Here is a 26,257-nt window from a genome sequence, read left to right as displayed (position 1 = left end):
CGTCATGTTCCTATGAAGGTTTCTTCCCCCAAGTTTAAGCCTCGGTTTATTGGTCCTTATAAGATTTCTGAGATTATTAATCCGGTGTCTTTTCGTTTGGCGCTTCCGGCCTCTTTTGCTATCCATAATGTCTTCCATAGATCTTTATTGCGGAAATATGTGGTGCCCGTTGTTCCCTCTGTTGATCCTCCGGCCCCTGTGTTGATGGAGAGTTGGAGTATGTGGTTGAGAAGATTTTGGATTCTCGTTTTTCGAGGCGGAGGCTTCAGTACCTTGTCAAATGGAAGGGTTATAGCCAGGAGGATAATTCTTGGGTTTTTGCCTCTGATGTCCATGCTGCTGATTTGGTCCGTACCTTTCATCTGGCTCATCCTGATCGTCCTGGGGGCCCTGGTGAGGGTTCGGTGACCCCTCCTCAAGGGGGGTACTGTTGTGAATTCTGCTTTTGGGTTCCCTCCAGTGGTTGTAGGTGGGAATGCAGTTGTCTCTGAGTCGCAGTCCTGGCCAGGTGTATCTGCTGATTGCAGTTCTGACTGGGATATTTAGGTGTGCAGGATTCATTAGTCCTTTCCAGTTGTCAATGTTTCTTGTGAAGTGTTGGATCACTTTCTGGCTTCTCCTGCTTAGCTGCCAATTCAGCAAAGATAAGTGTCTGTTTCTTTTTCTGTGGCACACATGCAGTGTGCTTATATTCTGTGCTATTCATTTGTTTTTCTCTTGTCCAGCTTAGACTGTGTCAGTGTTTTCTCAGTCTTGTTGGATTCTCTGGAGTTGCAGATATACGCTCCACATCTTTAGTTAGATGGTGGAGTTTTTGTATTTTCTGCTGTGGATATTTTTGGAAGGATTTTTAATACTGACCGCTTAGTATCCTGTCCTATCCTTTCCTATTTAGTGTGGCCTCATTTGCTAAATCCTGTTTTCTGCCTGCGTGTGTCTTTTCCTCTACTACTCACAGTCATTATTTGTGGGGGCTGCCTATTCTTTGGGGTTCTGCTGTGAGGCAAGGTAGAATTCCTATTTCCATCTATAGGGGTATTTAGTCTTCCGGCTGTGTCGAGGTGTCTAGGTTTTGTTAGGCACACCCCACGGCTACTTCTAGTTGCGGTGTTAAGATCAGGGTTTGCGGTCAGTATAGTTACCACCTACTCCAGTGAAAGTTTTCATGCTGCTCCAAGGTCACCTGATCATAACACGATTCATTTACACATAGCTGCAGCATAGAGATTAAGACAAAGTCTCTTTTTAGTGGTGTTCGATTGGTTTTGTGTTCCATCATTCCTAGTCGCCGTCTTGTCCTGAGGCCCACCATCTTCACCTCACTCTGCGACCCGGCTGACATCTTCCTCATCAGGGAGACAGAGGCATGACACTTTATACCTCTTCCAAACCTTAGGTTCAAGACTGTCCAGACGTGACCAAAGCTGTGTGCTCATTCTTCTAGGAAACTAATACTGACCGAACACATTCTCTTCTGCTACAGCCTGGGTGCACTAGAACCTGCTAACGCTCCTATGTTTAGCCTTGCTTTCCACTCCACCCAGACTTGCACTTGATGACTCCTAGACTTTGACTACACTGTCAGACTGACGGTCTCTGTCACTCGAAAAACATTTATTAACTTTCTTGTCCCTAGTGTAATGCAAACTGTACTATATCCTTATCTACAGTATGATGTATGGTTCCCTTAGTGGACATACCTCCTGCATTCACAGGGACAGCCATAGGAATAGCCTGTAGGAGAACCGAACATATAAAACTGGTCAAAGGGATAAAATATAACATAACTTTATCACGCACAAATATATAAAGTTCAGCAGAATTATCAGAACCCTGTTGCCACAACGTCTTCTTAATCCCAACCTCCCTCTTCATAATTACACCTTTGCCCTTGGTTAATTCTCAGTTACCACATTAGATGAACCACAGGTCAGGCAAATTATAGTGTATCTGATAAAACGTCCTGGGTCTATCGGCTGTGCAGTGCAGGGGTCCTAGCTGATTCTGGCTACGTGTGTGTGAAATTTAAATATGTTTCTTTCATGCATTGTCGGGAAACTCAAGTTCCATTATTAGTAAAAAGAAGTTCCTTGACAAATTGCTTGTTCGCGTTCATTGTCCTCGGCCTGCTGTATTCTGGGAGAGACTCCTGCAGTACTCGGTCTCCAGCATCTTCATGTGTAGGTGGGGTATTAAGCTGTGAAAGGTTGAGAGGTGAGGTTAGAGACAGAAGATGACTGGCAGATGGAGAGAACATATTTTCATTTGGGATCATATAGTGCCACATGATGAAAGTGGGAATGTTGCCGGATAGAAAGTCAGGTGGCAAAGTGATCCAAGAATTGGTGAGATTGGCCCAGAGGGTGGTACACAACTGGCAGTCACAAGGAGAAGAAGTCTCACAATGTTGAACTTAAATAAGGGAAGATAAATGAGGGTACTGGGGGGATAACCTGAAAAGCACATTTTGATTAATGAAGCAGACCAACACCTCCACCTTGCCTGTTCTCAGGTCTAAGAGGTGGAAAAAAAAACCGTCTAAGAGGCTAAAAAAGAACGACCACAGAGGTGGTATCTGAGTGCTAGATCCAGGTTTTAGTAAGAGCCAGAAGGTTAAGAGAATTTGAAAGGAAAATGTCATATATGTAGGGGAGTTTGTTACACACTGATCGGGTGTTCCAGATGGCATAGTTAAAGGAAACAGGAGAAGGAATGTACTGAATATTAATGAGATTAGCAAACATACCATTTGACACTTTTCCTTTTTTTAGTTGGCTTACTATAGACCATTCATTAGCACATAACAATGATTTTGGCACATTTTTAGACTACGCAAATGTATGTCCACTTTACTAGACAAACAGATTTGAAAATTGTGTATAATTCTGTGAATATACAGTACAGAGCAAAAGTTTGGACACATCTTCTCATTTAAAGATTTTTCTGTTTTTTCATGGGGTGCATTAAAAGAGGTCTGGATACACATGATGAGAGCATTATACTGCCTCTGTACAAATCCCTAGTTAGACCGCACATGGAGTACTGTGTCCAGTTTTGGGCACCGGTGCTCAGGAAGGATATAATGGAACTAGAGAGAGTACAAAGGAGGGCAACAAAATTAATAAAGGGGATGGGAGAACTACAATACCCAGATAGATTAGTGAAATTAGGATTATTTAGTCTAGAAAAAAGACGACTGAGGGGCGATCTAATAACCATGTATAAGTATATCAGGGGACAATACAAATATCTCGCTGAGGATCTGTTTATACCAAGGAAGGTGACGGGCACAAGGGGGCATTCTTTGCGTCTGGAGGAGAGAAGGTTTTTCCACCAACATAGAAGAGGATGCTTTACTGTTAGGACAGTGAGAATCTGGAATTGCTTGCCTGAGGAGGTGGTGATGGCGAACTCAGTCCAGGGGTTCAAGAGAGGCCTGGATGTCTTCCTGGAGCAGAACAATATTGTATCATACAATTATTAGGTTCTGTAGAAGGACGTAGATCTGGGGATTTATTATGATGGAATATAGGCTGAACTGGATGGACAAATGTCTTTTTTCGGCCTTACTAACTATGTTACTATGTTACTATGACTATAAAAATTGTAAATTCACACTGATGGCATCAAAACTATGAATTAACACATGTGGAATTATATGCTTAACAAAAAAGTGTGAAACAACTGAAAATATGTCTATCTAGGTTCTTCAAAGTAGCCACCTTTTGCTTTAATGACTGCTTTGCACACTCTTGGCATTCTCTTGACGAGCTTCAACAGGTAGTCACCGGAAATGGTTTTCACTTCACAGGTGTGCCCTGTCAGGTTTAATAAGTGGTATTTCTTGCCTTATAAATGGGGTTGGGACCATCAGTTGTGTTGCGCAGAAGTCTGGCGGATACACAGCTGATAGTCCTACTGAATAGACTGTTAGAATTTGTATTATGGCAAGAAAAAAGCAGCTAAGTAAAGAAAAACGAGTGGCCACCATTACTTTAAGAAATCAAGGTCAGTCAAGTCCGAAAAAAGGGAAAACTTTGAAAGTGTCCCCAAGTGCAGTTGCAAAAACTATCAAGCACACATGGCTCACATAAGGACTGCCCCAGGAAAGGAAGATGAAGAGTCACCTCTGCTTCTGAGGATAAGTTTATCTGAAGGTACCTTCAACACATAAAGATATCGTTGCAACGTCACGCTTTTTGTGACGTAGCAACGATCCCGCTAACGATCTCGTTATGTCTGACAGCGACCAACGATCAGGCCCCTGCTGGGAGATCGTTGGTCGCTGGGGAATGATCAGGACCTTTTTTTGGTTGCTGATCACCCGCTGTCATCGCTGGATCAGCGTGTGTGATGCCGATCCAGCAATGTGTTCACTTGTAACCAGGGTAAATATCGGATTACTAAGCGCAGGGCCGTGCTTAGTAACCCAATATTTACCCTGGTTACCATTGTAAAAGTAAAAAAAAAAAAAACAGTACATACTCATATTCTGATGTCTGTCACGTCCCCCGCCGGCGTCCACAGGGTTAAAACTGCTTTCGGCAGGAGCGCTGCTAATGCATGCGCTGCTGCCGAGAGCTTCCCTGCACTGACTGTCAGTGCCGGCCGTAAAGCAGAGCACAGTGGTGAAGTCACCGCTGTTACTGCCGGCGCTGACAGTCAGTGCAGGGAAGCTCTCGGCCGGAGCGCGTGCATTAGCAGCGCTCCTGCCGAAAGCAGTTTTAACCCTGTGGACGCCGGTGGGGGACGTGACAGACATCAGAATGTGAGTATGTACTGTTTTTTTTTTTTTTACTTTTACAATGGTAACCAGGGTAAATATCGGGTTACTAAGCGCGGCCCTGCACTTAGTAACCCGATGTTTACCCTGGTTACCCGGGTGCTGCAGGGGGACTTCGGCATCGTTGAAGACAGTTTCAACGATGCCGAAGTCTTTCCCCGGATCGTTGGTCGCTGGAGAGAGCTGTCTGTGTGACAGCTCCCCAGCGACCACACAACGACTTACCAACGATCACGGCCAGGTCGTATCGCTGGTCGTGATCGTTGGTAAATCGTTTAGTGTAACGGTACCTTGAGTCACCAGCCTCAGAAATCGCAGGTTAACAGCAGCTCAGATTAGAGACCAGGTCAGTGCCACACAGAGTTCTAGCAGCAGACACATCTCTACAACAACTGTTAAGAGAAGACTTTGTGCAGCGGGCCTTCATGGTAAAATAGCTGCTAGGAAACCACTACTAAGGACTGGCAACAAGCAGAAGAGACTTGTTTGGGCAAAAGAACACAAGGAATGGACATTAGACCAGTGGAAATCTGTGCTTTGGTCTGATGAGTCCAAAATTGAGATCTTTGGTTCCAACCACCGTGTCTTTGTGCGATGTAGAAAAGGTGAACGGATGGACTCTACATGCCTGGTTCCCACCGTGAAGCATGGAGGAGGAGGTGTGATGGTGTGGGGGTGTTTTGTGGTGACACTGTTGGGAATTTATTCAAAATTGAAGGCATACTGAACCAGCATGGCTACCACAGCATCTTGCAGCGGCATGCTATTCCATCCGGTTTGCGTTTAGTTGAACCATCAGTTATTTTTCAACAGGACAATGACCCCAAACACACCTCCAGGCTGTGTTAGGGCTATTGACCAAGAAGGAGAGTGATGGGGTGCTACCCCATATGACCTGGCCTCGACAATCACCAGACCTGAACCCAATCGAGATGGTTTGGAGTCAGCTGGACCAAAGAGTTAAGGCAAAAGGGCCAACAAGTGCTAAACATCTCTGGGAACTCCTTCAAGATTGTTGGAAGACCATTTCCGGTGACTACCTCTTGAAGTTCATCAAGAGAATGCCAAGAGTGTGCAAAGCAGTCATCAAAGCAAAAGGTGGCTACTTTGAAGAACCTAGACTATAAGACATATTTTCAGATGTTTCACACTTTTTTGTTAAGTATATAATTCCACATGTGTTAATTCATAGTTTTGATGCCTTCAGTGTGAATTTACAATTTTCATAGTCATGAAAATACAGAAAAATCTTTAAATGAGGTGTGTCCAAACTTTTGCTCTGTACTGTATATTATCAACACCTAATTATTGTCCTCTATCACTATTTCTAGAGGAACATTTTGCATCTGAAAGAGGCATAATACAGCAACATGAAAGATCAGTAACACAGGGTTCATATGCATCGCTTTGCGGAGTGCAGGAGTCCTAAAGAAGTGATGGAGTAGAATAAAGTGAAGAAACCTAAACCTGCTGCTGATGCTGCAGCATAATAATCAGCAGACATCTTTCTAGTCTTTGCCAAAATGTAAATTGTTTGCAGTCCTTATGGCTTATGTATGATAGATTGTTTAATATCATATTTTGAATGTATTCCTTGCTGATGCACAATTCACTTCATATGTATTGGGTCTGCGACAAACAGCACTATATTTGAATCACTATGAATACTCTGCAAATGATGGACAAGCTAATGCAATAAGCAAACGGGAATATTACTGTAACTCACAAGCCCATTGATTATGTGTATAAGACACCTCTATGAAATTGCTATAGAAGAATTCACAAGGCCTGCACATTTCTGCATCTCACAGCCTTCAAAATCCTTAATGACACAAGAGCTGCATTAAGGCCATTAATAATTGTTAAATGGTGGTCATACATTTTTAATCAGCAGTGGGTACAGAAATATTGAAAGAGTATCCCAACATCAAAGTATATTTAAATACTGACCATGGGAAAAGCAAATCTAAAATCAATCACTTGGATGAAAAGAACATGCAAACACTTTGTTAAAGGAAAGGTGCAATATGATGTGTAGCATCATAATGTTATTAGTTTAACTGGGATTGCTGTGATGAAATAATAAAAATAAACACAAGAATGTAGAAAAAGATAATTCCTCAATAGGTAGTTAAAGAGTGTATCAAATGCAGGGTTAATTACAGGTTATGCTGCCATAGGCTCCAAGCCTGTATACAGTACATCCCAATAAAGGGCCATTTACATTCACCAATGATTGTCACGACTAGAGTTGGGCAGACCCCTGGATGTTCGTGTCCGGCAAGTTCAGCCAAACAGGTAAATAAAAGTTCGGGTTCAGGTGCCAGAACAGTACGGTCATGCACATGACACCGTGAGAAACACCCTTGTGATTGGGTGCCGAACTTGAACAGTAACACAGACTTCCTGGTGAAGTCCATATTGGGAGTCCGTGCCAGACCAGTAGATGTTCGGTACAGACCCCGACCTTTACTGTTCAGTTTCGCCCAACTCTAGGCATGACATGTTCACTTCTGAACAATTGTAATTGGACAGTAGTTGGGTGTCTGTACAACATGCGTAATGTTGACTGCCACCCATTAGAAAAAAAATGCAAGTAGTTTATTGCAAACTACCACAGTTTATGGCAATTACAGAAAAATAGTGCATTGTTTTTACAACACAATTTTCAACCGAGCATCACACCTTCAGTGAAGTTGGAGACTAATAGTGAAAGTATTTACTGTTGATCATTAATAACCTAAGTGGGGACTGTACTTCAACATACCATGCATAAATTAATAGTACAAGCAAACATAAGAAACTTTGTAATGTATCTTATCAGAGAAATCTGCTTTCTTCCCCACTTTTCAGCCACTTCTTCCTCTCCCATGCTTGTCATCCACTATGAAAAAAAACAACAGCTCAAATCTGCCTTGCTCATACAAGGAATACTAGCCGGTTCTGGTGGCATATAACACAGGCTCAGGCCCGGATTGCTTTTCTGCACCCTTTAAAACAGGGGTGGGGAACCTCTGGCCCGCGGCCGCATGCGGCCCATATTACCTTTTCATGCAGCCCGCAGGAAGGTCCCTGGAGTCCGTAATGCTCGGGCGGCAGCAGTATCCTGCTCGCTGCCGGCCCTTTAACCCCCAAGTGCACAGTACGCAGCGTTCATTACCCCTGTGATCTTTGTGCCCCCTGTGAACTCTGTGTCCCCGGAGCTATGTGCCCCAATATGATCTCTGTGGCCCTATGTGATCTCTGTTCCCCCAACTATATGCCCCCCTGTGATCTCTGTGCCTCCCAGCTATGTGCCTCTATGTGATCTGTGTTCCCCCTGTGATTTCTGTAGCCCCAGCTAAGTGCCCCTCCTATGACCTTTCTGCCCCATAGCTATATGTCCCCCTGTGCCCCCCAGGTATGTACCCCGTGATTTATGTGCCCCCTGTGATCTCTGTTCCCTGTGATCTCTGTGCCCCCTAGCTATATGCCCCCCGTGATCTCTCTGCCCTCCCAGCTATATGCCCCCTATGATCTCTGTGCCTCCCAGCTATGTGTCCCCATGTGATCTGTGTTCCCCCTGTGATTTCTATGGCCCCAGCTAAGTGCCCCTCCTGTGACCTCTGTGCCCCATAGCTATATGTCCCCCTGTGCCCCCCAGCTATGTGCACTGTGATTTATGTGCCCCCCGTGATCTCTCTGCCCCCCAAACTATATGGCCCCTGTGATCTCTGTGCCCCCCCAGCTATATGCACCCCTGTGATCTCAGCGGCTCCCAGCTTTGTGCCCCCTGTGATCCCTGTGCCACCCTGCTATGTACCCCCTGTGATATTTGTGCTCCCATGTGATCTCTGTGCCCCCTGTGATCTCTGTCCTCTCCAGCTATGTGCCCCCTATGATCTGTGTCTCCCAGCTATGTGTCCTCATGTGATGTGTTCCCCCTGTGATTTCTGTGGCCCCAGCTAAGTGCCCCTCCTGTGACCTCTGTGCCCCACAGCTATATGTCCCCCTGTGCCCCCCAGCTATGTGCTCCGTGATTTATGTGCCCCCTGTGATCTCTGTTCCCCGTGATCTCTGTGCCCCCCCAGCTATATGCCCCGCGATCTCTCTGCCCTCCCAGCTATATGCCCCCTATGATCTCTGTGCCTCCCAGCTATGTGTCCCCATGTGATGTGTTCCCCCTGTGATTTCTATGGCCCCAGCTAAGTGCCCCTCCTGTGACCTCTGTGCCCCATAGCTATATGTCCCCCTGTGCCCCCAGCTACGTGCCCTGCGATTTATGTGCCCTCCGTGATCTCTCTGCCCCCCCAGCTATATGCCCCCTGTGATCTCTGTGCCTCCCCAGCGATGCCTGTACTCCCAGTGCTGTATATCTCCCCCAGGGCTGTATGTGCCCCAAAGTGATATGTATATTCCCCAGTGCTGCATTTACCCCTGAAGTGCTGTATATATTATCCCCGAGTACTGTATATCCCCCCAGTGCTATATATCCCCCACCTGTGATGTATATAGCCCCCAGTGCTGTATATAGCCCCAGTGATGTCTACTCCCCCCAGCCTCCCCAGTGATGAATATGTCCCAGCATCTCCTCTGATGTCTATGCCCCCCCAGCCCCTCCTGTAATTTATATGACCCCAGTCTCCTGTGATGCATATACAGCAGTCTCAATGTTTTATGTTGTTATGTTTGTACAGCAGTCCCAGTGACTCCTGTGATGTATATACAGCAATCCCAGTGTCTCGTATGTGATCATACGTGATGTATATACAGCTGTCCCAGCTTCTCCTATGTGATGTATATACAGCATTCCCAGCGTCTCGTGTGAGATATACAGCAGTCCCTGTGTCTCCTATGTGATGTATATACAGCAGTCCCTGCGTCTCCTATGTGATGTATATACAGCTGTCTCAGCGTCCTCTGTTATAGATACAGCAGTCTCAGTGTCTCCTATGAGATGTATAGACGGCAGTCACAGTGTCTCCTATGTGATGCTTATACAGCAGTACCTTCGTCTCCTATGTGGTGTATATACAGCTGTCTCAGCATCTCCCATGTGATGTATATACAGTAGCCCCAGTGTCTCATATGTGATGTGTATGATTTACAAAACTTATAAAGTTGACTGCTCTCCTGGCCAACACAAACCTGGAAAAGCAGCTATGAGAAGCAGCATGAGCAGTATCACCTAACATCACAGCTGCACCAAAGAGAAGCAGCTCCAGCCGTCACATTAAGGGTGAGTTCCTGTAATTAATTGTTTGACTAAACATACCTACCGTATATACTCGAGTATAAGCCGAGAATTTCAGCCCATTTTTTTAGGCTGAAATTGCCCCTTTCGGCTTATACTCGAGTCATACCCAGGGGTCGGGGAGCGGCAGCTGTCTAATAATACTCACCTGCTCCTGGCGTGGTCCCTGCACGTCCTTGATTCTCCAGGTGCCGACAGCTTCTTCCTGTAGTGAGCGGTCACATGGTACCGCTGATTGCAGTAATGAATATGGACCTGACTCCACTCTCATAAGGGTTGAGCCACACATTCATTACTGTAATGAGCGGTACCATGTTCACCTGTTCCCCGTTCCACCGTCGGCGCCACTGTGTCTTCCTCGTCCTCTGCAGTGACGCTCAGGTCAGAGGACATGATGACGCGATTAGTGTGCGCACCGTCCTCTGCCTGAACGTCACTGCAGAGGACAAGGAAGACACAGCGGCGGCCGTTGGTGGAACGTGGACCAGTGAATATAGCAAGTGCCGGGGGCCTGAGGTGAGTATGTCATTTTTTATTTTAATCGCAGCAACAGCATATGGGGCAAATGTCTGTATGGAGCATCTTATGGGGCCATGTGCAGCATTATATGGGGCAAATATCTGTATGGGGCCATGTGCAGCATCATAAGGGGCAAATATCTGTATGGGGCCATGTGCAACATTATATGGGGCAAATATCTGTATGGGGCCATGTACAGCATTATATGGGGCAAATATCTGTATGGAGCATCTTATGGGGCCATGTACAGCATTATATGGGGCAAATATCTGTATGGAACATCTTATGGGGCCATGTACAGCATTATATGGGGCAAATATCTGTATGGAGCATCTTATGGGGCCATGTGCAGCATTATATGGGGCAAATATCTGTATGGGGCCATGTGCAGCATCATAAGGGGCAAATATCTGTATGGGGCCATGTGCAACATTATATGGGGCAAATATCTGTATGGGGCCATGTACAGCATTATATGGGGCAAATATCTGTATGGAGCATCTTATGGGGCCATGTACAGCATTATATGGGGCAAATATCTGTATGGAGCATCTTATGGGGCCATGTGCAGCATTATATGGGGCAAATATCTGTATGGAGCATCTTATGGGGCCATGTGCAGCATTATATGGGGCAAATATCTGTATGGAGCATCTTATTTGGCCATGTGCAGCATTATATGGGGCAAATATCTGTATGGAGCATCTTATGGGGCCATGTGCAGCATTATATGGGGCAAATGTCTGTATGGAGCATCTTATGGGGTCATAATCAACATTTGTGCAGCATTATATGGGGCATATTTTAATATGGAGCATCTTATAGGGCCCATCATAAACTGTATGGAGCATTATATGGGGCTCCTGATTCAATATGGATATTCAAAAACACTTAACCTACTGATGTCTCAATTAATTTTACTTTTATTGGTGTCTATTTTTATTTTTGAAATTTACCAGTAGCTGCTGCATTTTCCACTCTAGGCTTATACTCGAGTCATTAAGTTTTCCCAGTTTTTGTGGCAAAATTAGGGGGGTCGGCTTATACTCGGGTCGGCTTATACCCAAGTATATACAGTATATTCCTATTGTTGCATGTACGTTAAATGAGAGTATACTCGTGACCACAGAACGGGAGAAAGACTTGGGTATTCTGGTTACAAGTAAGCTGAGCAGCAGTACTCAATGTCAGGCAGCAGCCGCAAAAGCAAACAAGATTTTAGGGTGTATAAAAATAGAGATAAAATCCGACTATTCTAACATATTGTTGCTACATGTAGGGATTGCATAGCAGGCAATCCCCACGTGTTCAGACTGTCTAAGGCTACGTTCACATTAGCGTTGCGTCGGGTGCAGCCACGGCGACGCATGCGTCATGCGCCCCTATATTTAACATGGGGGTGCATGGACATGCGTTGTCTTGCGTTTTGTGACGCATGCGTCATTTTTGGCGCAAGCGTCAGGGCGCAGAGGACGCAGCAAGTTGCATTTTTTTGTGTCCAAAAGCAAGCCAAATATGGACGCATGCGTCACAAAACCATGCGTTTTTGCATGCGTTGTGCATGCGTTGTGCGTTGCGTCGCCGACGCAACACACAACAATGCAAATGTGAACGTACCCTAACAGCAAATCATGCAGCTGAGGAGACTCAAACATAATATAGGAGCACTCCCAAGATGCTCAGATAACGTTCGCTCATCAATAATTGTTACCCCTTAATAAATCACTGGTAATGCCATGTGTAGAATATAGGATCCACTATTGGGCTCTATATTTTAAAAAAGATATTCAGAAGTTAGAATCCGCTCAAAGGCAGCGACTAGATTAAGGGGTGGAGACCTCTTATATGAGGAGAGGTTGGAAAAGTTGGGCTTGTTTAGCTTAGAAAAAAAACGCCTCAAAGGGGGTCTCATTTACATGTATAAATACAGTATATGTATGGTCAGTACAGAACACTGGCACATGATTTATTCCTCCCAAAGACCGTACTGAGGACCAGGAGGCACACATTACAGGTGGAAGGCGATTCCGGCAGCTAAACAGGAAAGGGTTCTTTACAGTTAGAGCAGGCAGACTGTGGAATGCCGACCACAGGAGGTAGTAAGGGCAGAAACTATAGTTTTGGTTGGTTGATTCAGCTCTCTGCAACAGTTACAGTATTTCATTTGGCCCCTTGGGAAAATTAATTGCCCCCCTGCACTAGATAATAGTTTATTTAATATCTGCTTTCCTGTTACTCGATGACTCTCAGGTATGAGATTATTTGTGGTTATTGCCATATTCACACAATGAAGCAATATTCTGCACGCTGCTTTTGGCATGACGCCAGCGACTGCTCCTCTCTAGGAGCTGCAGGACGTCTATTTGATTACAACTATTGATAATGGGAAAATGGTTATAAGAAATCAATCACTGCTCCTGACAAAGCATTAGAAACACAGATGAAGATGGCAGGACCCCGCAGGAGCTGAAGATGACTATACAATGTCTATAGACTGAGTATACGGGGACTCCGAGCTTTATGCATCATTACTAACATCAATCGTTAGCATTATACGTCTCTGTGTAAGTATCCGGGGTGTAACGCAATCCCCCGGGCCCCAGTGAGAAGTCGATCTCAGAGATAAGGGGTCTCATTTCCAGTTTCCTATGTCCTCGGATCGGTCCGCTAACTGTAGGGGTGCTGAAAGTCGGACCCCACTGATCTGATCCTCAGGATGGAAAAATCCCAGATAATCCCATTAACTCCTTTACCACCATAAATCCCAGGGATTTCACCAATAACCCCTTTACACCCAGGGATTTAACCAGTAACCTTCTCACTGTCCTAGACTGACAGATTTAACCTTTAATCCCGTCATTGCTGTAGACTACCAAGGACTTAACCACGAATCCTTTCCCACCACCTAGGATTTAATCATTAACCCCTTTAATGACAGGATTTAACCACTAAGCTCTTCACTGTATAGACCCTTCAAGAGTATAACCATAAAGCCTCTATTACTTGTAGGTATTTATCAGACTTCTCTCACCAACGTAAAGTTATGTCTTCATTAACCCCTTCCACCTGCCGGACCCCGTACTACTTCCCTACACTAGACCTCCATCGCTGTTACCATTAACCACTTTTCAATCTGCAGATTTTTAAATGACAAGAACGGTGTAAATGTCAGAAGCTTTGTGCTCCGAGAAAATAACTTATTGGGCTGCCAGGAATCGGAGCGATAAATCAAGGACAGGAGACATTGATAGACCTCCACCTTCCCGAAAAAGAGAAAAACAACCCAGACCCTGAAAGAGATCAGATAAAGCGACGATACAAAATATGATATCAGAAAGTATCCGCAGCCGCCTCTCATCACACAGACACAGCCGCCTGAGCGCTTCTTACATTTATGAATCGGAACTTGTTAGTTCTGTCCTCATTGACTTCTGGAATGAACTTTCTCTAGAATTTGCTTATGGCGGACTCTGATCGGACACAGACTGGGCTTCTGCAGGTCCGTATGTGTGCACCAATCACACATAGCTGTCTGCAGCCATATACATCACACATAGCTGTCTGCAGCCATATACATCACACATAGCTGTCTGCACCAATCACACATAGCTGTCTGCACCAATCACACATAGCTGTCTGCACCAATCACACATAGCTGTCTGCAGCCATATACATCACACATAGCTGTCTGCACCAATCACACATAGCTGTCTGCAGCCATATACATCACACATAGCTGTCTGCACCAATCACACATAGCTGTCTGCACCAATCACACATAGCTGTCTGCAGCCATATACATCACACATAGCTGTCTGCACCAATCACACATAGCTGTCTGCACCAATCACACATAGCTGTCTGCAGTCATATACATCACACATAGCTGTCTGCAGCCATATACATCACACATAGCTGTCTGCACCAATCACACATAGCTGTCTGCACCAATCACACATAGCTGTCTGCAGCCATATACATCACACATAGCTGTCTGCAGCCATATACATCACACATAGCTGTCTGCACCAATCACACATAGCTGTCTGCAGTCATATACATCACACATAGCTGTCTGCAGTCATATACATCACACATAGCTGTCTGCAGCCATATACATCACACATAGCTGTCTGCACCAATCACACATAGCTGTCTGCACCCATCACACATAGCTGTCTGCAGCCATATACATCACACATAGCTGTCTGCAGCCATATACATCACACATAGCTGTCTGCAGCCATATACATCACACATAGCTGTCTGCAGCCATATACATCACACATAGCTGTCTGCAGCCATATACATCACACATAGCTGTCTGCACCAATCACACATAGCTGTCTGCAGTCATATACATCACACATAGCTGTCTGCAGCCATATACATCACACATAGCTGTCTGCAGTCATATACATCACACATAGCTGTCTGCAGTCATATACATCACACATAGCTGTCTGCAGTCATATACATCACACATAGATGTGCAGTCATATACATCACACATAGCTGTCTGCAGTAATATACATCACACATAGCTGTCTGCATATACATCACACATAGCTGTCTGCAGCCATGGAAATCACACATAGTTGTCTGCAGTCATATACATCACACATAGCTGTCTGCAGTCATATACATCACACATAGATGTCTGCAGCCATATACATCACACATAGATGTTTGCAGTCATATACATCACACATAGCTGTCTGCAGTCATATACATCACACATAGCTGTCTGCAGTCATATACATCACACATAGCTGTCTGCAGTCATATACATCACACATAGATGTCTGCAGTCATATACATCACACATAGCTGTCTGCAGTCATATACATCACACATAGCTGTCTGCAGCCATATACATCACACATAGCTGTCTGCAGTCATATACATCACACATAGATGTCAGCAGCCATATACATCACACATAGCTGTCTGCAGTCATATACATCACACATAGCTGTCTGCAGCCATATACATCACACATAGCTGTCTGCAGTCATATACATCACACATAGCTGTCTGCAGCCATATACATCACACATAGCTGTCTGCAGCCATATACATCACACATAGCTGTCTGCAGTCATATACATCACACATAGCTGTCTGCAGTCATATACATCACACATAGCTGTCTGCAGTCATATTTATACATCACACATAGCTGTCTGCAGCCATATACATCACACATAGCTGTCTGCAGCCATATACATCACACATAGCTGTCTGCAGCCATATACATCACACATAGCTGTCTGCAGCCATATACATCACACACAGCTGTCTGCAGTCATATTCATCACACATAGATGTCTGCAGCCATATACATCACACATAGATGTTTGCAGTCATATACATCACACATAGATGTCTGCAGCCATATACATCACACATAGCTGTCTGCAGTCATATACATCACACATAGATGTCAGCAGCCATATACATCACACATAGCTGTCTGCAGTCATATACATCACACATAGCTGTCTGCAGCCATATACATCACACATAGCTGTCTGCACCCATGGACATCACACATAGATGTGCAGTCATATACATCACACATAGCTGTCTGCAGTCATATACATCACACATAGCTGTCTGCAGTCATATACATCACACATAGCTGTCTGCAGTCATATACATCACACATAGCTGTCTGCAGTCATATACATCACACATAGATGTGCAGTCATATACATCACACATAGCTGTCTGCAGTAATATACATCACACATAGCTGTCTGCAGTCATATACATCACACATAGCTGTCTGCAGCCATATACATCACACATAGCTGTCTGCAGTCATATACATCACACATAGCTGTCTGCAGTCATATACATCACACATAGCTGTCTGCAGTCATATACATCACACATAGCTGTCTGTAGTCATATACATCACACATAGCTGTCTGCAGCCATATACATCACACATAGCTGTCTGCGGCCATATACATCACACGTAGATGTCTGCGGCCATATACATCACACATAGCTGTCTGTAGCCATATACATCACACATAGCTGTCTGCAGCCATATACATCACACATAGCTGTCTGCAGCCATATACATCACACATAGCTGTCTGCGGCCATATACATCACACATAGCTGTCTGCAGCCATATACATCACACATAGCTGTCTGCGGCCATATACATCACACATAGCTGTCTGCACCCATGGACATCACACATAGCTGTCTGCACCCATATACATCACACATAGCTGTCTGCAGTCATATACATCACACATAGCTGTCTGCACCCATATACATCACACATAGCTGTCTGCAGTCATATACATCACACATAGCTGTCTGCACCCATGGACATCACACATAGCTGTCTGCACCCATGGACATCCCACATAGCTGGCTGTCATAAGGATCTACCTGGCCAGAGCTCATACCTGGCATACACATGCCCCAATCACTGCCATCATACATACACAGTAATCATCTGCAGGTCATGTGGATGCACAAGCCAATCTGGGCAGATGCTGGGGTTCCTGCTCCACCAGGAGAGGAAACTTTCCCCCATGCTGACATGCCCATGTAATGGGTGGCACTGCCAGGGGTGGACATCAGCAAGGAGCACAGTCCATGGGTGATGCCTTTAGATGAGCTGTGTGATGTGTCTGCCCTGCTGCCAGTGTGCGGTGATGATGATGATGCTGGATGGTTTGGATCACCGGAGCTGCTCCGCACACCACCACTCATAAGATGATCAAGTCGTCTGAGTCCAAGGTCACCGGGACACGGACCCTAAGGCAGGACTCCCCTCCTCATCAGCAGCAGCTGCGGCGCTCGGTCCCCTCCCTGGTGAAGATGTGCTGCTGCTGCTGGTGACACCGGCGGAGCTGTGCTGCCTGCTGCAGTGTGCCCGCTCCCCCCGACTAGGATGGTGCAGAGCGGCTGCTCCCCGGAGGGCTCCCGGCTGCTGCTGAGCACGGCGCTGCTGCTGCTGCTGGGGGCTGAGCTGCTGCAGGCGGGCTGGAGCTGCGGGGATCTGCTGTGCGGGGACCGGGAAGGCTGCTGCGTCTTCGGGAACGTCAGTCACACGGAGATCAAGTGCTGCCAGCTGCCCTTCCACACTTTCCTGGACAATGTGGGCTGGTTCGTCAGGAAGCTGTCCGGGCTGCTCATCTTGCTGGTGCTGTTCGCCATCGGCTACTTCCTGCAGCGCATGATCTGCCCCAGCCCCCGCAGGTACACCCGGCCCCAGCCGCGGAGCGCAGGGGGCCCCGGGCTGCTCCACGACACCAGCTCCCAGGACTCCCTGATAGACAGTGTGCGGCACCTGTCCGAGCACGAACTGCGCATCATCTCGTCCCCCGTGCTCCTGCAGCTGCCCAGCTACGAGGAGGTCAAGTATCTGCCCACCTACGAGGAGTCCATGAGACCAGGGCAGGTCATCCTGCCGGTGTCCCAGATCCCAGCGCAGGCGGACGATGGCGGGCCGGGGGCATTGCCCCCCTACACACATTGAACTGGAGCTTGGGGGTCTCTGGCGATGCCCCATTATTCCAATAGTACCGGAGGTCTGGGGGCTCTGTGACTGTGCCCCATATTCCTGTGAAGCTGGAGGATGGGGAACATTGTCCCAATATTTACTACCGGCTGGCGGATGAAGAGAGTGTGCCATTGCCTTTTACTTTAGAGGATGGGGTCCTTGGCATTGCCCCATATTTACCATAACGTAGAGGATGGGGTCCATGACATTGCCCCATATTTACTGTAGAGACTGGGTCCATGGCATTGCCCTCTTATATCAGATGGAGTCCGTGAAATTACCCCCATCTATACATTAAAGGATTGGGTCAGTGCCATTATCCCCATATATACAGTAGCATACGGGATCAATGCCATTGGCCTCTTACTTTACATAGAGCATGGGGGTCTGTGGCATTGCCCCATATTTACTATAAAGTAGAGCATGGGGGTCTGTGGCATTGCCCCATATTTACTATAAAGTAGAGCATGGGGGTCTGTGGCATTGCCCCATATTTACTATAAAGTAGAGCATGGGGGTCTGTGGCATTGCCCCATATTTACTATAAAGTAGAGGATGGGGGTCTGTGGCATTGCCCCATATTTACTATAAAGTAGAGGATGGCGGTCTGTGGCATTGCCCCTATACATATATTAAAGGAGAGGATGAGGAAAGTGCCATTGCCCACATTTACAGTAAAGTAGAGGAAGGGGCAGTGGTGTCACCCCCGTACTCTTAATAAAATCTAGAAGATGGGGAAAACCAAATGATTCTACCTATTTGGGCCATCACTGTCATGATCTACAACTGACAAGATCCCTGTTGCTGTCATCTGCTTGTATCCATGTTCCATCGTTTAGTCAATGTCCACCTTATGTTCCTTGCGTTTACTCATCGTAACCATAATTGTCTACGGTATTATGTGTATATGGGCAGATGATAAGATCCACTGGATCAGAAAAAGACCTGATCTGTTCCCAGACGATCATTATTACTAGTGTACATACTGGGCATAGTGGTTGGATCTCGAAACTCCACCATGGGTCGTAGGAGACCTTTATTTTGCAGGATGGGACAGTTTCCTGTGGTATTGTCCCCCATCTTCATAAGAAGACCTGCACTGATGATTAGTGACATTTTATGGGAACATTGGTCTGATTGGGGCGGAATGTGCATGTGTCATAGCAGCCTTACATCTGTGGAGGGTCTGTCTGTCTAATTGTCATCATGCGGTCATTGAACGTTGGTGTTGTCCTGTCGTCTGCTCCGTACGCTCATTGTCCTGCAATGCCCTCTATATCGGACTGTAAGGGGTAATCCCAGCACAGAGTCCCAGGGGCTTCTCCCATCTGCCCCAAGCCTGTAGCCCAGCAGTCAGGCTGGGATGTCTGGTAGAGCCGGTGACTACCTGTAGGGTGGCTGCACGTCTCCAGCTGCTCACACTTCATCCCGTCGGTTATATGATGTCCCAATATCTAGTGTAGCACTAATTACGGGGACTGCTGTGTAGTCTCTGATTATTCACACTGATCAGATTGCTGCAGATTAATAGAAGTTTATTGAACTGGGACTAATTTGCTAAAATTAACAAAATAATTTAAAACCTGCAAAGATAATAAATAAGATAATAGTATTGCCATGCTCTATAACACAGGACAACGTCATCTTCTCATCACTAGCTTCTGGTAGAGCTTTCTCCATCCTTGCACATGCTGCAGTGGTAATGTTCTGCCTGTGTGATCCATCCCCCCGCACCGGACCGCGTAGCCCCTTCACAGGTTGGATTAGTCGCCTCATGTCCACCGCTCGCTATGATTTAAATACCTCTCTAGTCTCTTGACTGCAGTTTTACTGTAGGTTTCTCTTGGCAGCTAATGGATTTTCTCTGCTCTGGACCTGTTTGACCTGATTCTTCACCCCGTTGTCTTGCCTCTTCTTGTCTGGAATGCAATGTTCTTTTTTCGTTGGCTATCCAAATACCGGGCTGCCCCTATATACTAACATTTAGGCTAGGTTGGTATACTGGGGCCTTAGAGGGCTTTCTTACTCCTCAAGACAAAGTTGGAGGATTTGCTGCTGTCGTCCCTTCGTCTGTTGGATGCAGTCTTCAGCATTCAGCCCTCTGCAATACCAGTCTCTGGCAGAAGCCTTTGTCAGTAGAAACTGCTTTCGTCCTTTACAGGATAATCAATAAACTCCTAGATATCAATTTACTAGAAACTCCTGGAATGGGACAGAGTATTGGAAACAGAAGGAATGAATTACGCTCCATCGCATTACATCTAGTTATATATATATATGAGTTATATCGCAAGTGCCTGAGAGATCTGTTATTCTGTTTAATGTCTGCTTCTATCGCTTCTCACTGCTGCAGGCAATAAGGCACTCTGAGAACGCAGTGGGGTACGTCGGGGACGTTTACTACCACAGCAATCCGCTCACGATTGTGTGATGGTAAACTCCTTGGTGCCTTTATCTGAAGTTTTGTACTTGAAGAACAAAACATATAAGCCATAGACTTTTGTCAGGTGCCTGACTATCTGCTGTGATACATTTTGGATGTACCTTTAGCCGCACATTATAATCTAGAATGTTTTCTAGATTAAGGAGATTTGCACAGTATGAGCATTATTGATGCCGTCCAGCAATGCACAGCAATGTATGTATGTTGGCCATGATTGCTTGGCGAAGTATTCACAGTATTGTGTTGGAAATTCGGAAGGACGTAGAAGTAGGTTAGCGCCTGCCTCCATTTATACAGCCGGTAAAGGGGAAACTTCAGTCATCCCATAATGATACGCGGACCCCCTTGTAGGAAACCAATGATGAAGGGGGTTGCATGTCATAGTCACTTGGTAGTATACCTTACTCGGGATCTCATATAGGTGACATAATGAAGAATGACAACCACTGTACTCTAGTTCTTCTACAATGTAGAATCTGTACTTCTACCAGCAAACATGGCAAGGGCAAAGCCTCTACAGCGTGCAAGTTGGGTGACGCATATACATTCGGCTGTAGTTGATTTTCACTGTTGAATGGAGTCTGTTGACCTATCAGCAGAATTTTGGACTCTTGACTACAGACATGGAAGTATTGGCGCTTTGAAGCTGATACTTTTTTTGGAAGAAATCCTTTCTGTCGTTCTTCTGTAATTAACCCTAGACGTTTTTCGCTAATAATACACAGGTGCCGGGGGGCTGGATGTCACACTTGGGTCTCTGCCTGCCTGTCTGGGCATTATCTGCTCCCCTCCTGCCTCCGGGCTATGACTGACAGATTACTGCTTTTTTCAGTAACTTGCCTCCTCTAGGTGCTAGCAGTGCCTGGGGCGGCGCATGCGCAGAGCTATTTCTCAGATGAATGACATCACCTAGAAGTTACTGCGTGTACCCAACCCTTAACAATGCTGGCGCTGCATGAGATTTCATCCAGAAGAGGCAAGTCCCTACCTGTCATTCCGCGGGTGTGTGGATAATGCCTAGACTGGCCGGAGAGGGCCAATTGCAACATCCAGCCCCGCTGCACTCACACATCATTAGCATAAAACGTCCATGGCTGATTACAGAAGAATGACAAACCGTATTTCTTCATAAAAAGATATTTTATTTAGCTTCAGAGTGCCTTTACTGCCATATCTTAAGTTGAGAGTCCAAAATCCTGGTGACAGGTCTTTTTTAAAAGGTTTATTCGGCCAGAAGAATTTATCACTTATCCACAAAATAGATGGTAAATTCTGTATTTTTTGGGGTTTGACGTCTGACTGCCGGGATCTCTGGTCCCCTGGCCCCACCTTAGATGCAAGACCACGGCCAGGATCTGCTGTGTCTGGCGAGTGGAGGCTACACGCTTGACCACCGCTCCATTCAAATTCCTACCATTGGCTTTTCAATTTTTTGCGATTGTGAGGGTCACACTGATGGGGGCACCACTTGCCTAGCTTTACTACCCATTTAGTGGAAAGATAATACATTCTTCTGACCAGGATAACGCTTTAAAGATTGTTTTATCCTTATGCAATTAAATGAGGCAAAACCAAGAATAATGAAGGTAACCATGCAGTGATTGGATGGACGTTTCACAAACGGCCTCTGCAGCCAAAATGTAACCGTTACTTCTTTAGTCAATTATAATTCCTAGATTATATTGGGGTTTTCAGGAATTAGAAAAATATATCTGCTTTTTTTTCCCAAGAAATAGTGTTAATCTTATCTATTGGAAGTTTTAGAACTGCAGCTCAGCCCCACAACCTTGAAGGAGGCTAAGATGCAATATAAGATACCTTCCATCAAGAACAGTGGGAAGAAAAAGCAGATCCTTATCTTCTGACGACTCCTTTAAAATTGGGATCTTCACTGTGATCTCTGCCTCACTCATAAATCATTAGATAAAGTTATCTAGAGAGAACAGCGCATTTACCTATCACTGCCTTATCATATTTTGATTTTGCTCAGGCCTTCAATGCAAGAAATCATTTCAGATATATTTATGTACTCTTATATAAGTGAGATTTATTCGCAAATATAACTTTTTATTTATCTATGATTGATCTGAATTAATTCTCTTTAAACCTGTTTCTGTGTAGTTGTTGATTTCTATGGAAAACTAACTGGTTCGGCAGCTATTTTATTCTCTTCTCGTAAAGGACCTGGTTTTAAATGTGGGTGCCGTATATCAAGGTTCCCTTTGTACCATGACAAGAATTGTGGTCTTAATAAAGATGACAAGTGGCAGAGAAGATTTCGGTGGTTCTATATTTATAATGGTGTTTCTATAAAGCAGTTTATTGAAGCCATTCTTTGGCTAAAAACATAGAAAGGAGTCATCTGGAACCTCAATCCTGAGAAACCCCATATACGCTGGATCCATATCCTGAAGATGTGATTGTTGATAAAGGCTAAAAACTGCAATGCAACTCATTCCAACATCATAAAGTTATGAAATATTGCCAGGATATGCCATCACTGGTTATTGAGCGTCTATGCTCTGGAACGTTCCCTTTCAGGCTGTCCCTTCACTATTTCTCCCTGTATAGCAGCACTCCCTAACACCCACTGTGCAGAGAACTGCAGCCATCCATAGTCACTTGATTTACATGTAGCTCCACTGTGCAGGGGTCTGCAGCACAGCTCCAGTCACGTGACTATGGCTGGCTGCAATTGTCTACAGAGTATGTTCAAGAGTGCCGCAATGCAAGGAAAGCAAAAAGTGAAGTGACCACAGTTCTCAATTCGCTTTTGTACCCGACTCTGTCTCCCAGAGATCAAACTCCCACAATTGATAACATATCCTAGCTATATGACACGAGGGGTTGTTTTTTAGAAAACCGCAGGCCTCCTGTCCATCAATTGTCTGGTATGGCGTTAGTATGAGCTAGAAAACCATACATAGCCTACTATTGCTAATCGTGGATAACCCGTCCTAATCTTGAATGTCCTAACCCTAGCATAATCTGTTAACACAAGTCAAATTAAACATTGGCTAATAATTAATGGAATAGAAGATGGATATATAGAAATTACTACTCGGTCATGAAATACAAGAAAGCGGTGAATAATAGATTTTGTACCTAGTACACTTACATTGCATCAAACTTACGTGATTTATGAACTTGCATGGGGTTTTCCTACTAACAACATTCATCACCTTGTCTCATTTGGTTATTGCCTTCACATTTGGTTATTTGGCGTGGCATTGTGCATGCCCGACCACCCTTCATAAAGCATTCTCATTCTGGACACGCTGGTAAGGAGGATCGAGAGATCCAGGTCCCCCATACTAGTGATCATTAGGGGATAACTGATGGTAGAGCGAAAACATCTCGAAATTGAACAAATACAACATGAGAACAAAAAAAAATTCTATGTGTGATTTGCAAATGGAGTGTGAGGTCATGCAGTGATATAAAAAGCTGTGTGTCTCAATATTACACATATTTGTCACACCGATTGTTTGTCTGACCCAAATGGTCTATCGCCCATGTAATAACATTTTGGCTCAGATTCATCATTTGCAGGTTTTTTAAGACCTTTTCCTTTTCTCTCCCGTGGTTATTAGTTGCTGTTTTTTGTGCCAAATTCATCAAAATGGAGCACACAATTAATGATTTTTGTTCAAAGTAAAAAAAATGGACCTTGTTCCTATCTGAAACTGATCTGACGATTTTTCACACCAAAAGTCACAATTGATGAATGAGGTAAAAACATCTAGAATTTCTAAAGTCCATCCACAAAGTGAAAAAAAAACAGGTGAGCACATGTAAAATAGAATTAAAAAAAGATGCAAATAGAATAGTGAATTGGGTGCAAAAAAGAACAGGCACAAAGGCAAGGATGAATTGGGGCATTGATGTTTTGAAATGTCACTTTTATGGGCAATATATGTGCACTTACTATAATTTAACATCAGTCATTTAGTTCACCCTTTCTGCAGATTCCCTTTAAAGGCTACGGTCACTTTTTCATCAAATTTTTTTTTGTTCATTTCAACAAAATCAAACTTTGTTCATTTCTCATTAGTGTTATAATGTAAAAATATTGCCGTGAAGTCTGTGTAATCCTTTCACCTAGCTGGTTCTCTTACTGCTTCTGACATAGATCCAACCGCACTCTGCTCTTGGCATTGTGGTTGCTCTGATCTCTTTCCCTTCTTTCTGCATTAGAGATTACAGCAGGGGAAAGCTGTACCTGGCAAATCAGAGTATAGAGAAAAGAGGAGCACATCCTGGGCTTCAGAAGGGGCAAATCACATAGGCTTTAGTGTGTCAGAGTGGGGATATGGAGGAACGCATACACAAGGCAGTCTGTGTGGAAGAGGGTTCACAGGCTGTTATTGAGCAAAGAGAGAAAGGAAAGCTCCCATCCTAAATTATGCAGGAGGGGAGATCACATATTATTCAGCATCAGTCTCTGATTAAAGGTTGCAGCCTGAAACTTACTCCATTTTTCAATGAAAGACAACCAATCATTTATATGTAATTTTTTTCCATGTCAAATGTGCCCAGGTCTGGCTATAGTACCTATGTTCTTCATTCTCCTTAAAGTGTATGTTAAGATTCTTACATAAACCCTTTAATGCTATATGATGAACATATACATAATTAGCATTGGTAAGTTAATGCTTAATGACAGATCAGCTGCAGGGTTCGGTGTTCCTTAACCCCCTAGATGCCAAGGTCCATAACGACCATGCCATATATTTGGTTAGACACAAGGAAAGAGCTCCCTCTATTATCCCGTTGCACCTTACCCACACCCTCACAACCTGATTGTGGAGGTGTCAACGCGTTGTCATGTCAGCCAGAAACCTAAGATTGGCCCTTAAGGCTGCAATCATATTGGCCATCCTAGATCTAATATAATACCTCTCGGAGTCATGCTGTTGGGCATAATGTTGTGTAATACAGAAGCATTGTCTTATATGAGAGATCAAAATAATTCAGGTTCCTACGTGGAACTTAAGCAAAAAAGCAATGAATTAAACAAAATGCCAAAATTGCTCTTTTTCCCTTTTTATTATGTAAGTAGATCAAATGATGAGATAATTGGTATCACCACATTTGTAAAAACTCCAGCTATAGCTACAAAAATGTCACCTTAGTTAATGCATGTTAAGGTGAACACCATAAAAAAACGCAAAAATAATGGCAGAATAGCTTTTTTTATTAATCTAGTTTCCACAACGGAATAAAAAGTGCCAAAAAAATAATACATACCCCAAGATGGTATCAATAAGGCTAAGTTCACACTGGGCGTTTTTGCTGTGTTTTGTTTCTGCAGCAAACCCTGATTTCTTGGCAGGAACAAAGCTGCATCAAAAATGCCTTTTTTTGGCTAACTTTTGTCTCTTTGTGCAAGGTAATAAAGTTTAGTGCCCTCAGAAGTAAAAAAAAAAACAAAAACACTTCCTGTGGAACCATACCTGTAGATCACGATCGGACTGGAAGAAAATCACAGCATAGATAATAGATACATAGATAGATTATAGTTAGATAAATAGATGAAAAGTCGGCAATTGATCTGCCTCGTACAGTAAAATCACAGCAGGACCCGACAGGATAGAATAGATGGATTGCAGACAGTATATACACATAGAATAGATATATAGATATCAGTGACATATATAATTAGTACAGTGCATGAGCAGCTTACTTTACATATTTTTAATTTGTAAAAGATTATTGTTCAGAAAAAAATGGTGTGAGCTC

At 44.5% G+C, this 26,257-nt stretch overlaps 1 protein-coding gene across 1 annotated transcript; it reads left to right on the top strand.

The window, feature by feature from the left end:
• Nucleotides 1-17,448: 17,448 nt before the first annotated feature.
• On the top strand, nt 17,449-22,781 carry C5H3orf80 (chromosome 5 C3orf80 homolog). Its single transcript, XM_069727419.1, has one exon. The coding sequence runs from the start codon at nt 17,461-17,463 to the stop codon at nt 18,046-18,048; it is 588 nt and encodes a 195-aa protein (XP_069583520.1). The 5' UTR covers nt 17,449-17,460; the 3' UTR covers nt 18,049-22,781.
• Nucleotides 22,782-26,257: the final 3,476 nt, after the last annotated feature.

This window comes from Ranitomeya imitator, chromosome 5 (genome assembly GCF_032444005.1).
Source record: "Ranitomeya imitator isolate aRanImi1 chromosome 5, aRanImi1.pri, whole genome shotgun sequence".
Lineage (NCBI taxonomy): Eukaryota > Metazoa > Chordata > Amphibia > Anura > Dendrobatidae > Ranitomeya > Ranitomeya imitator.
The sequence above is the reverse complement of the archived record's forward strand: the minus strand, read 5'-3'. Positions and strand labels throughout refer to the sequence as shown.

Coding starts and splice junctions, on each gene's coding strand:
- C5H3orf80 (XM_069727419.1), top strand. CDS start 17,461: ATGGTGCAGAGCGGCTGCTCCCCGGAGGGCTCCCGGCTGCTGCTGAGC.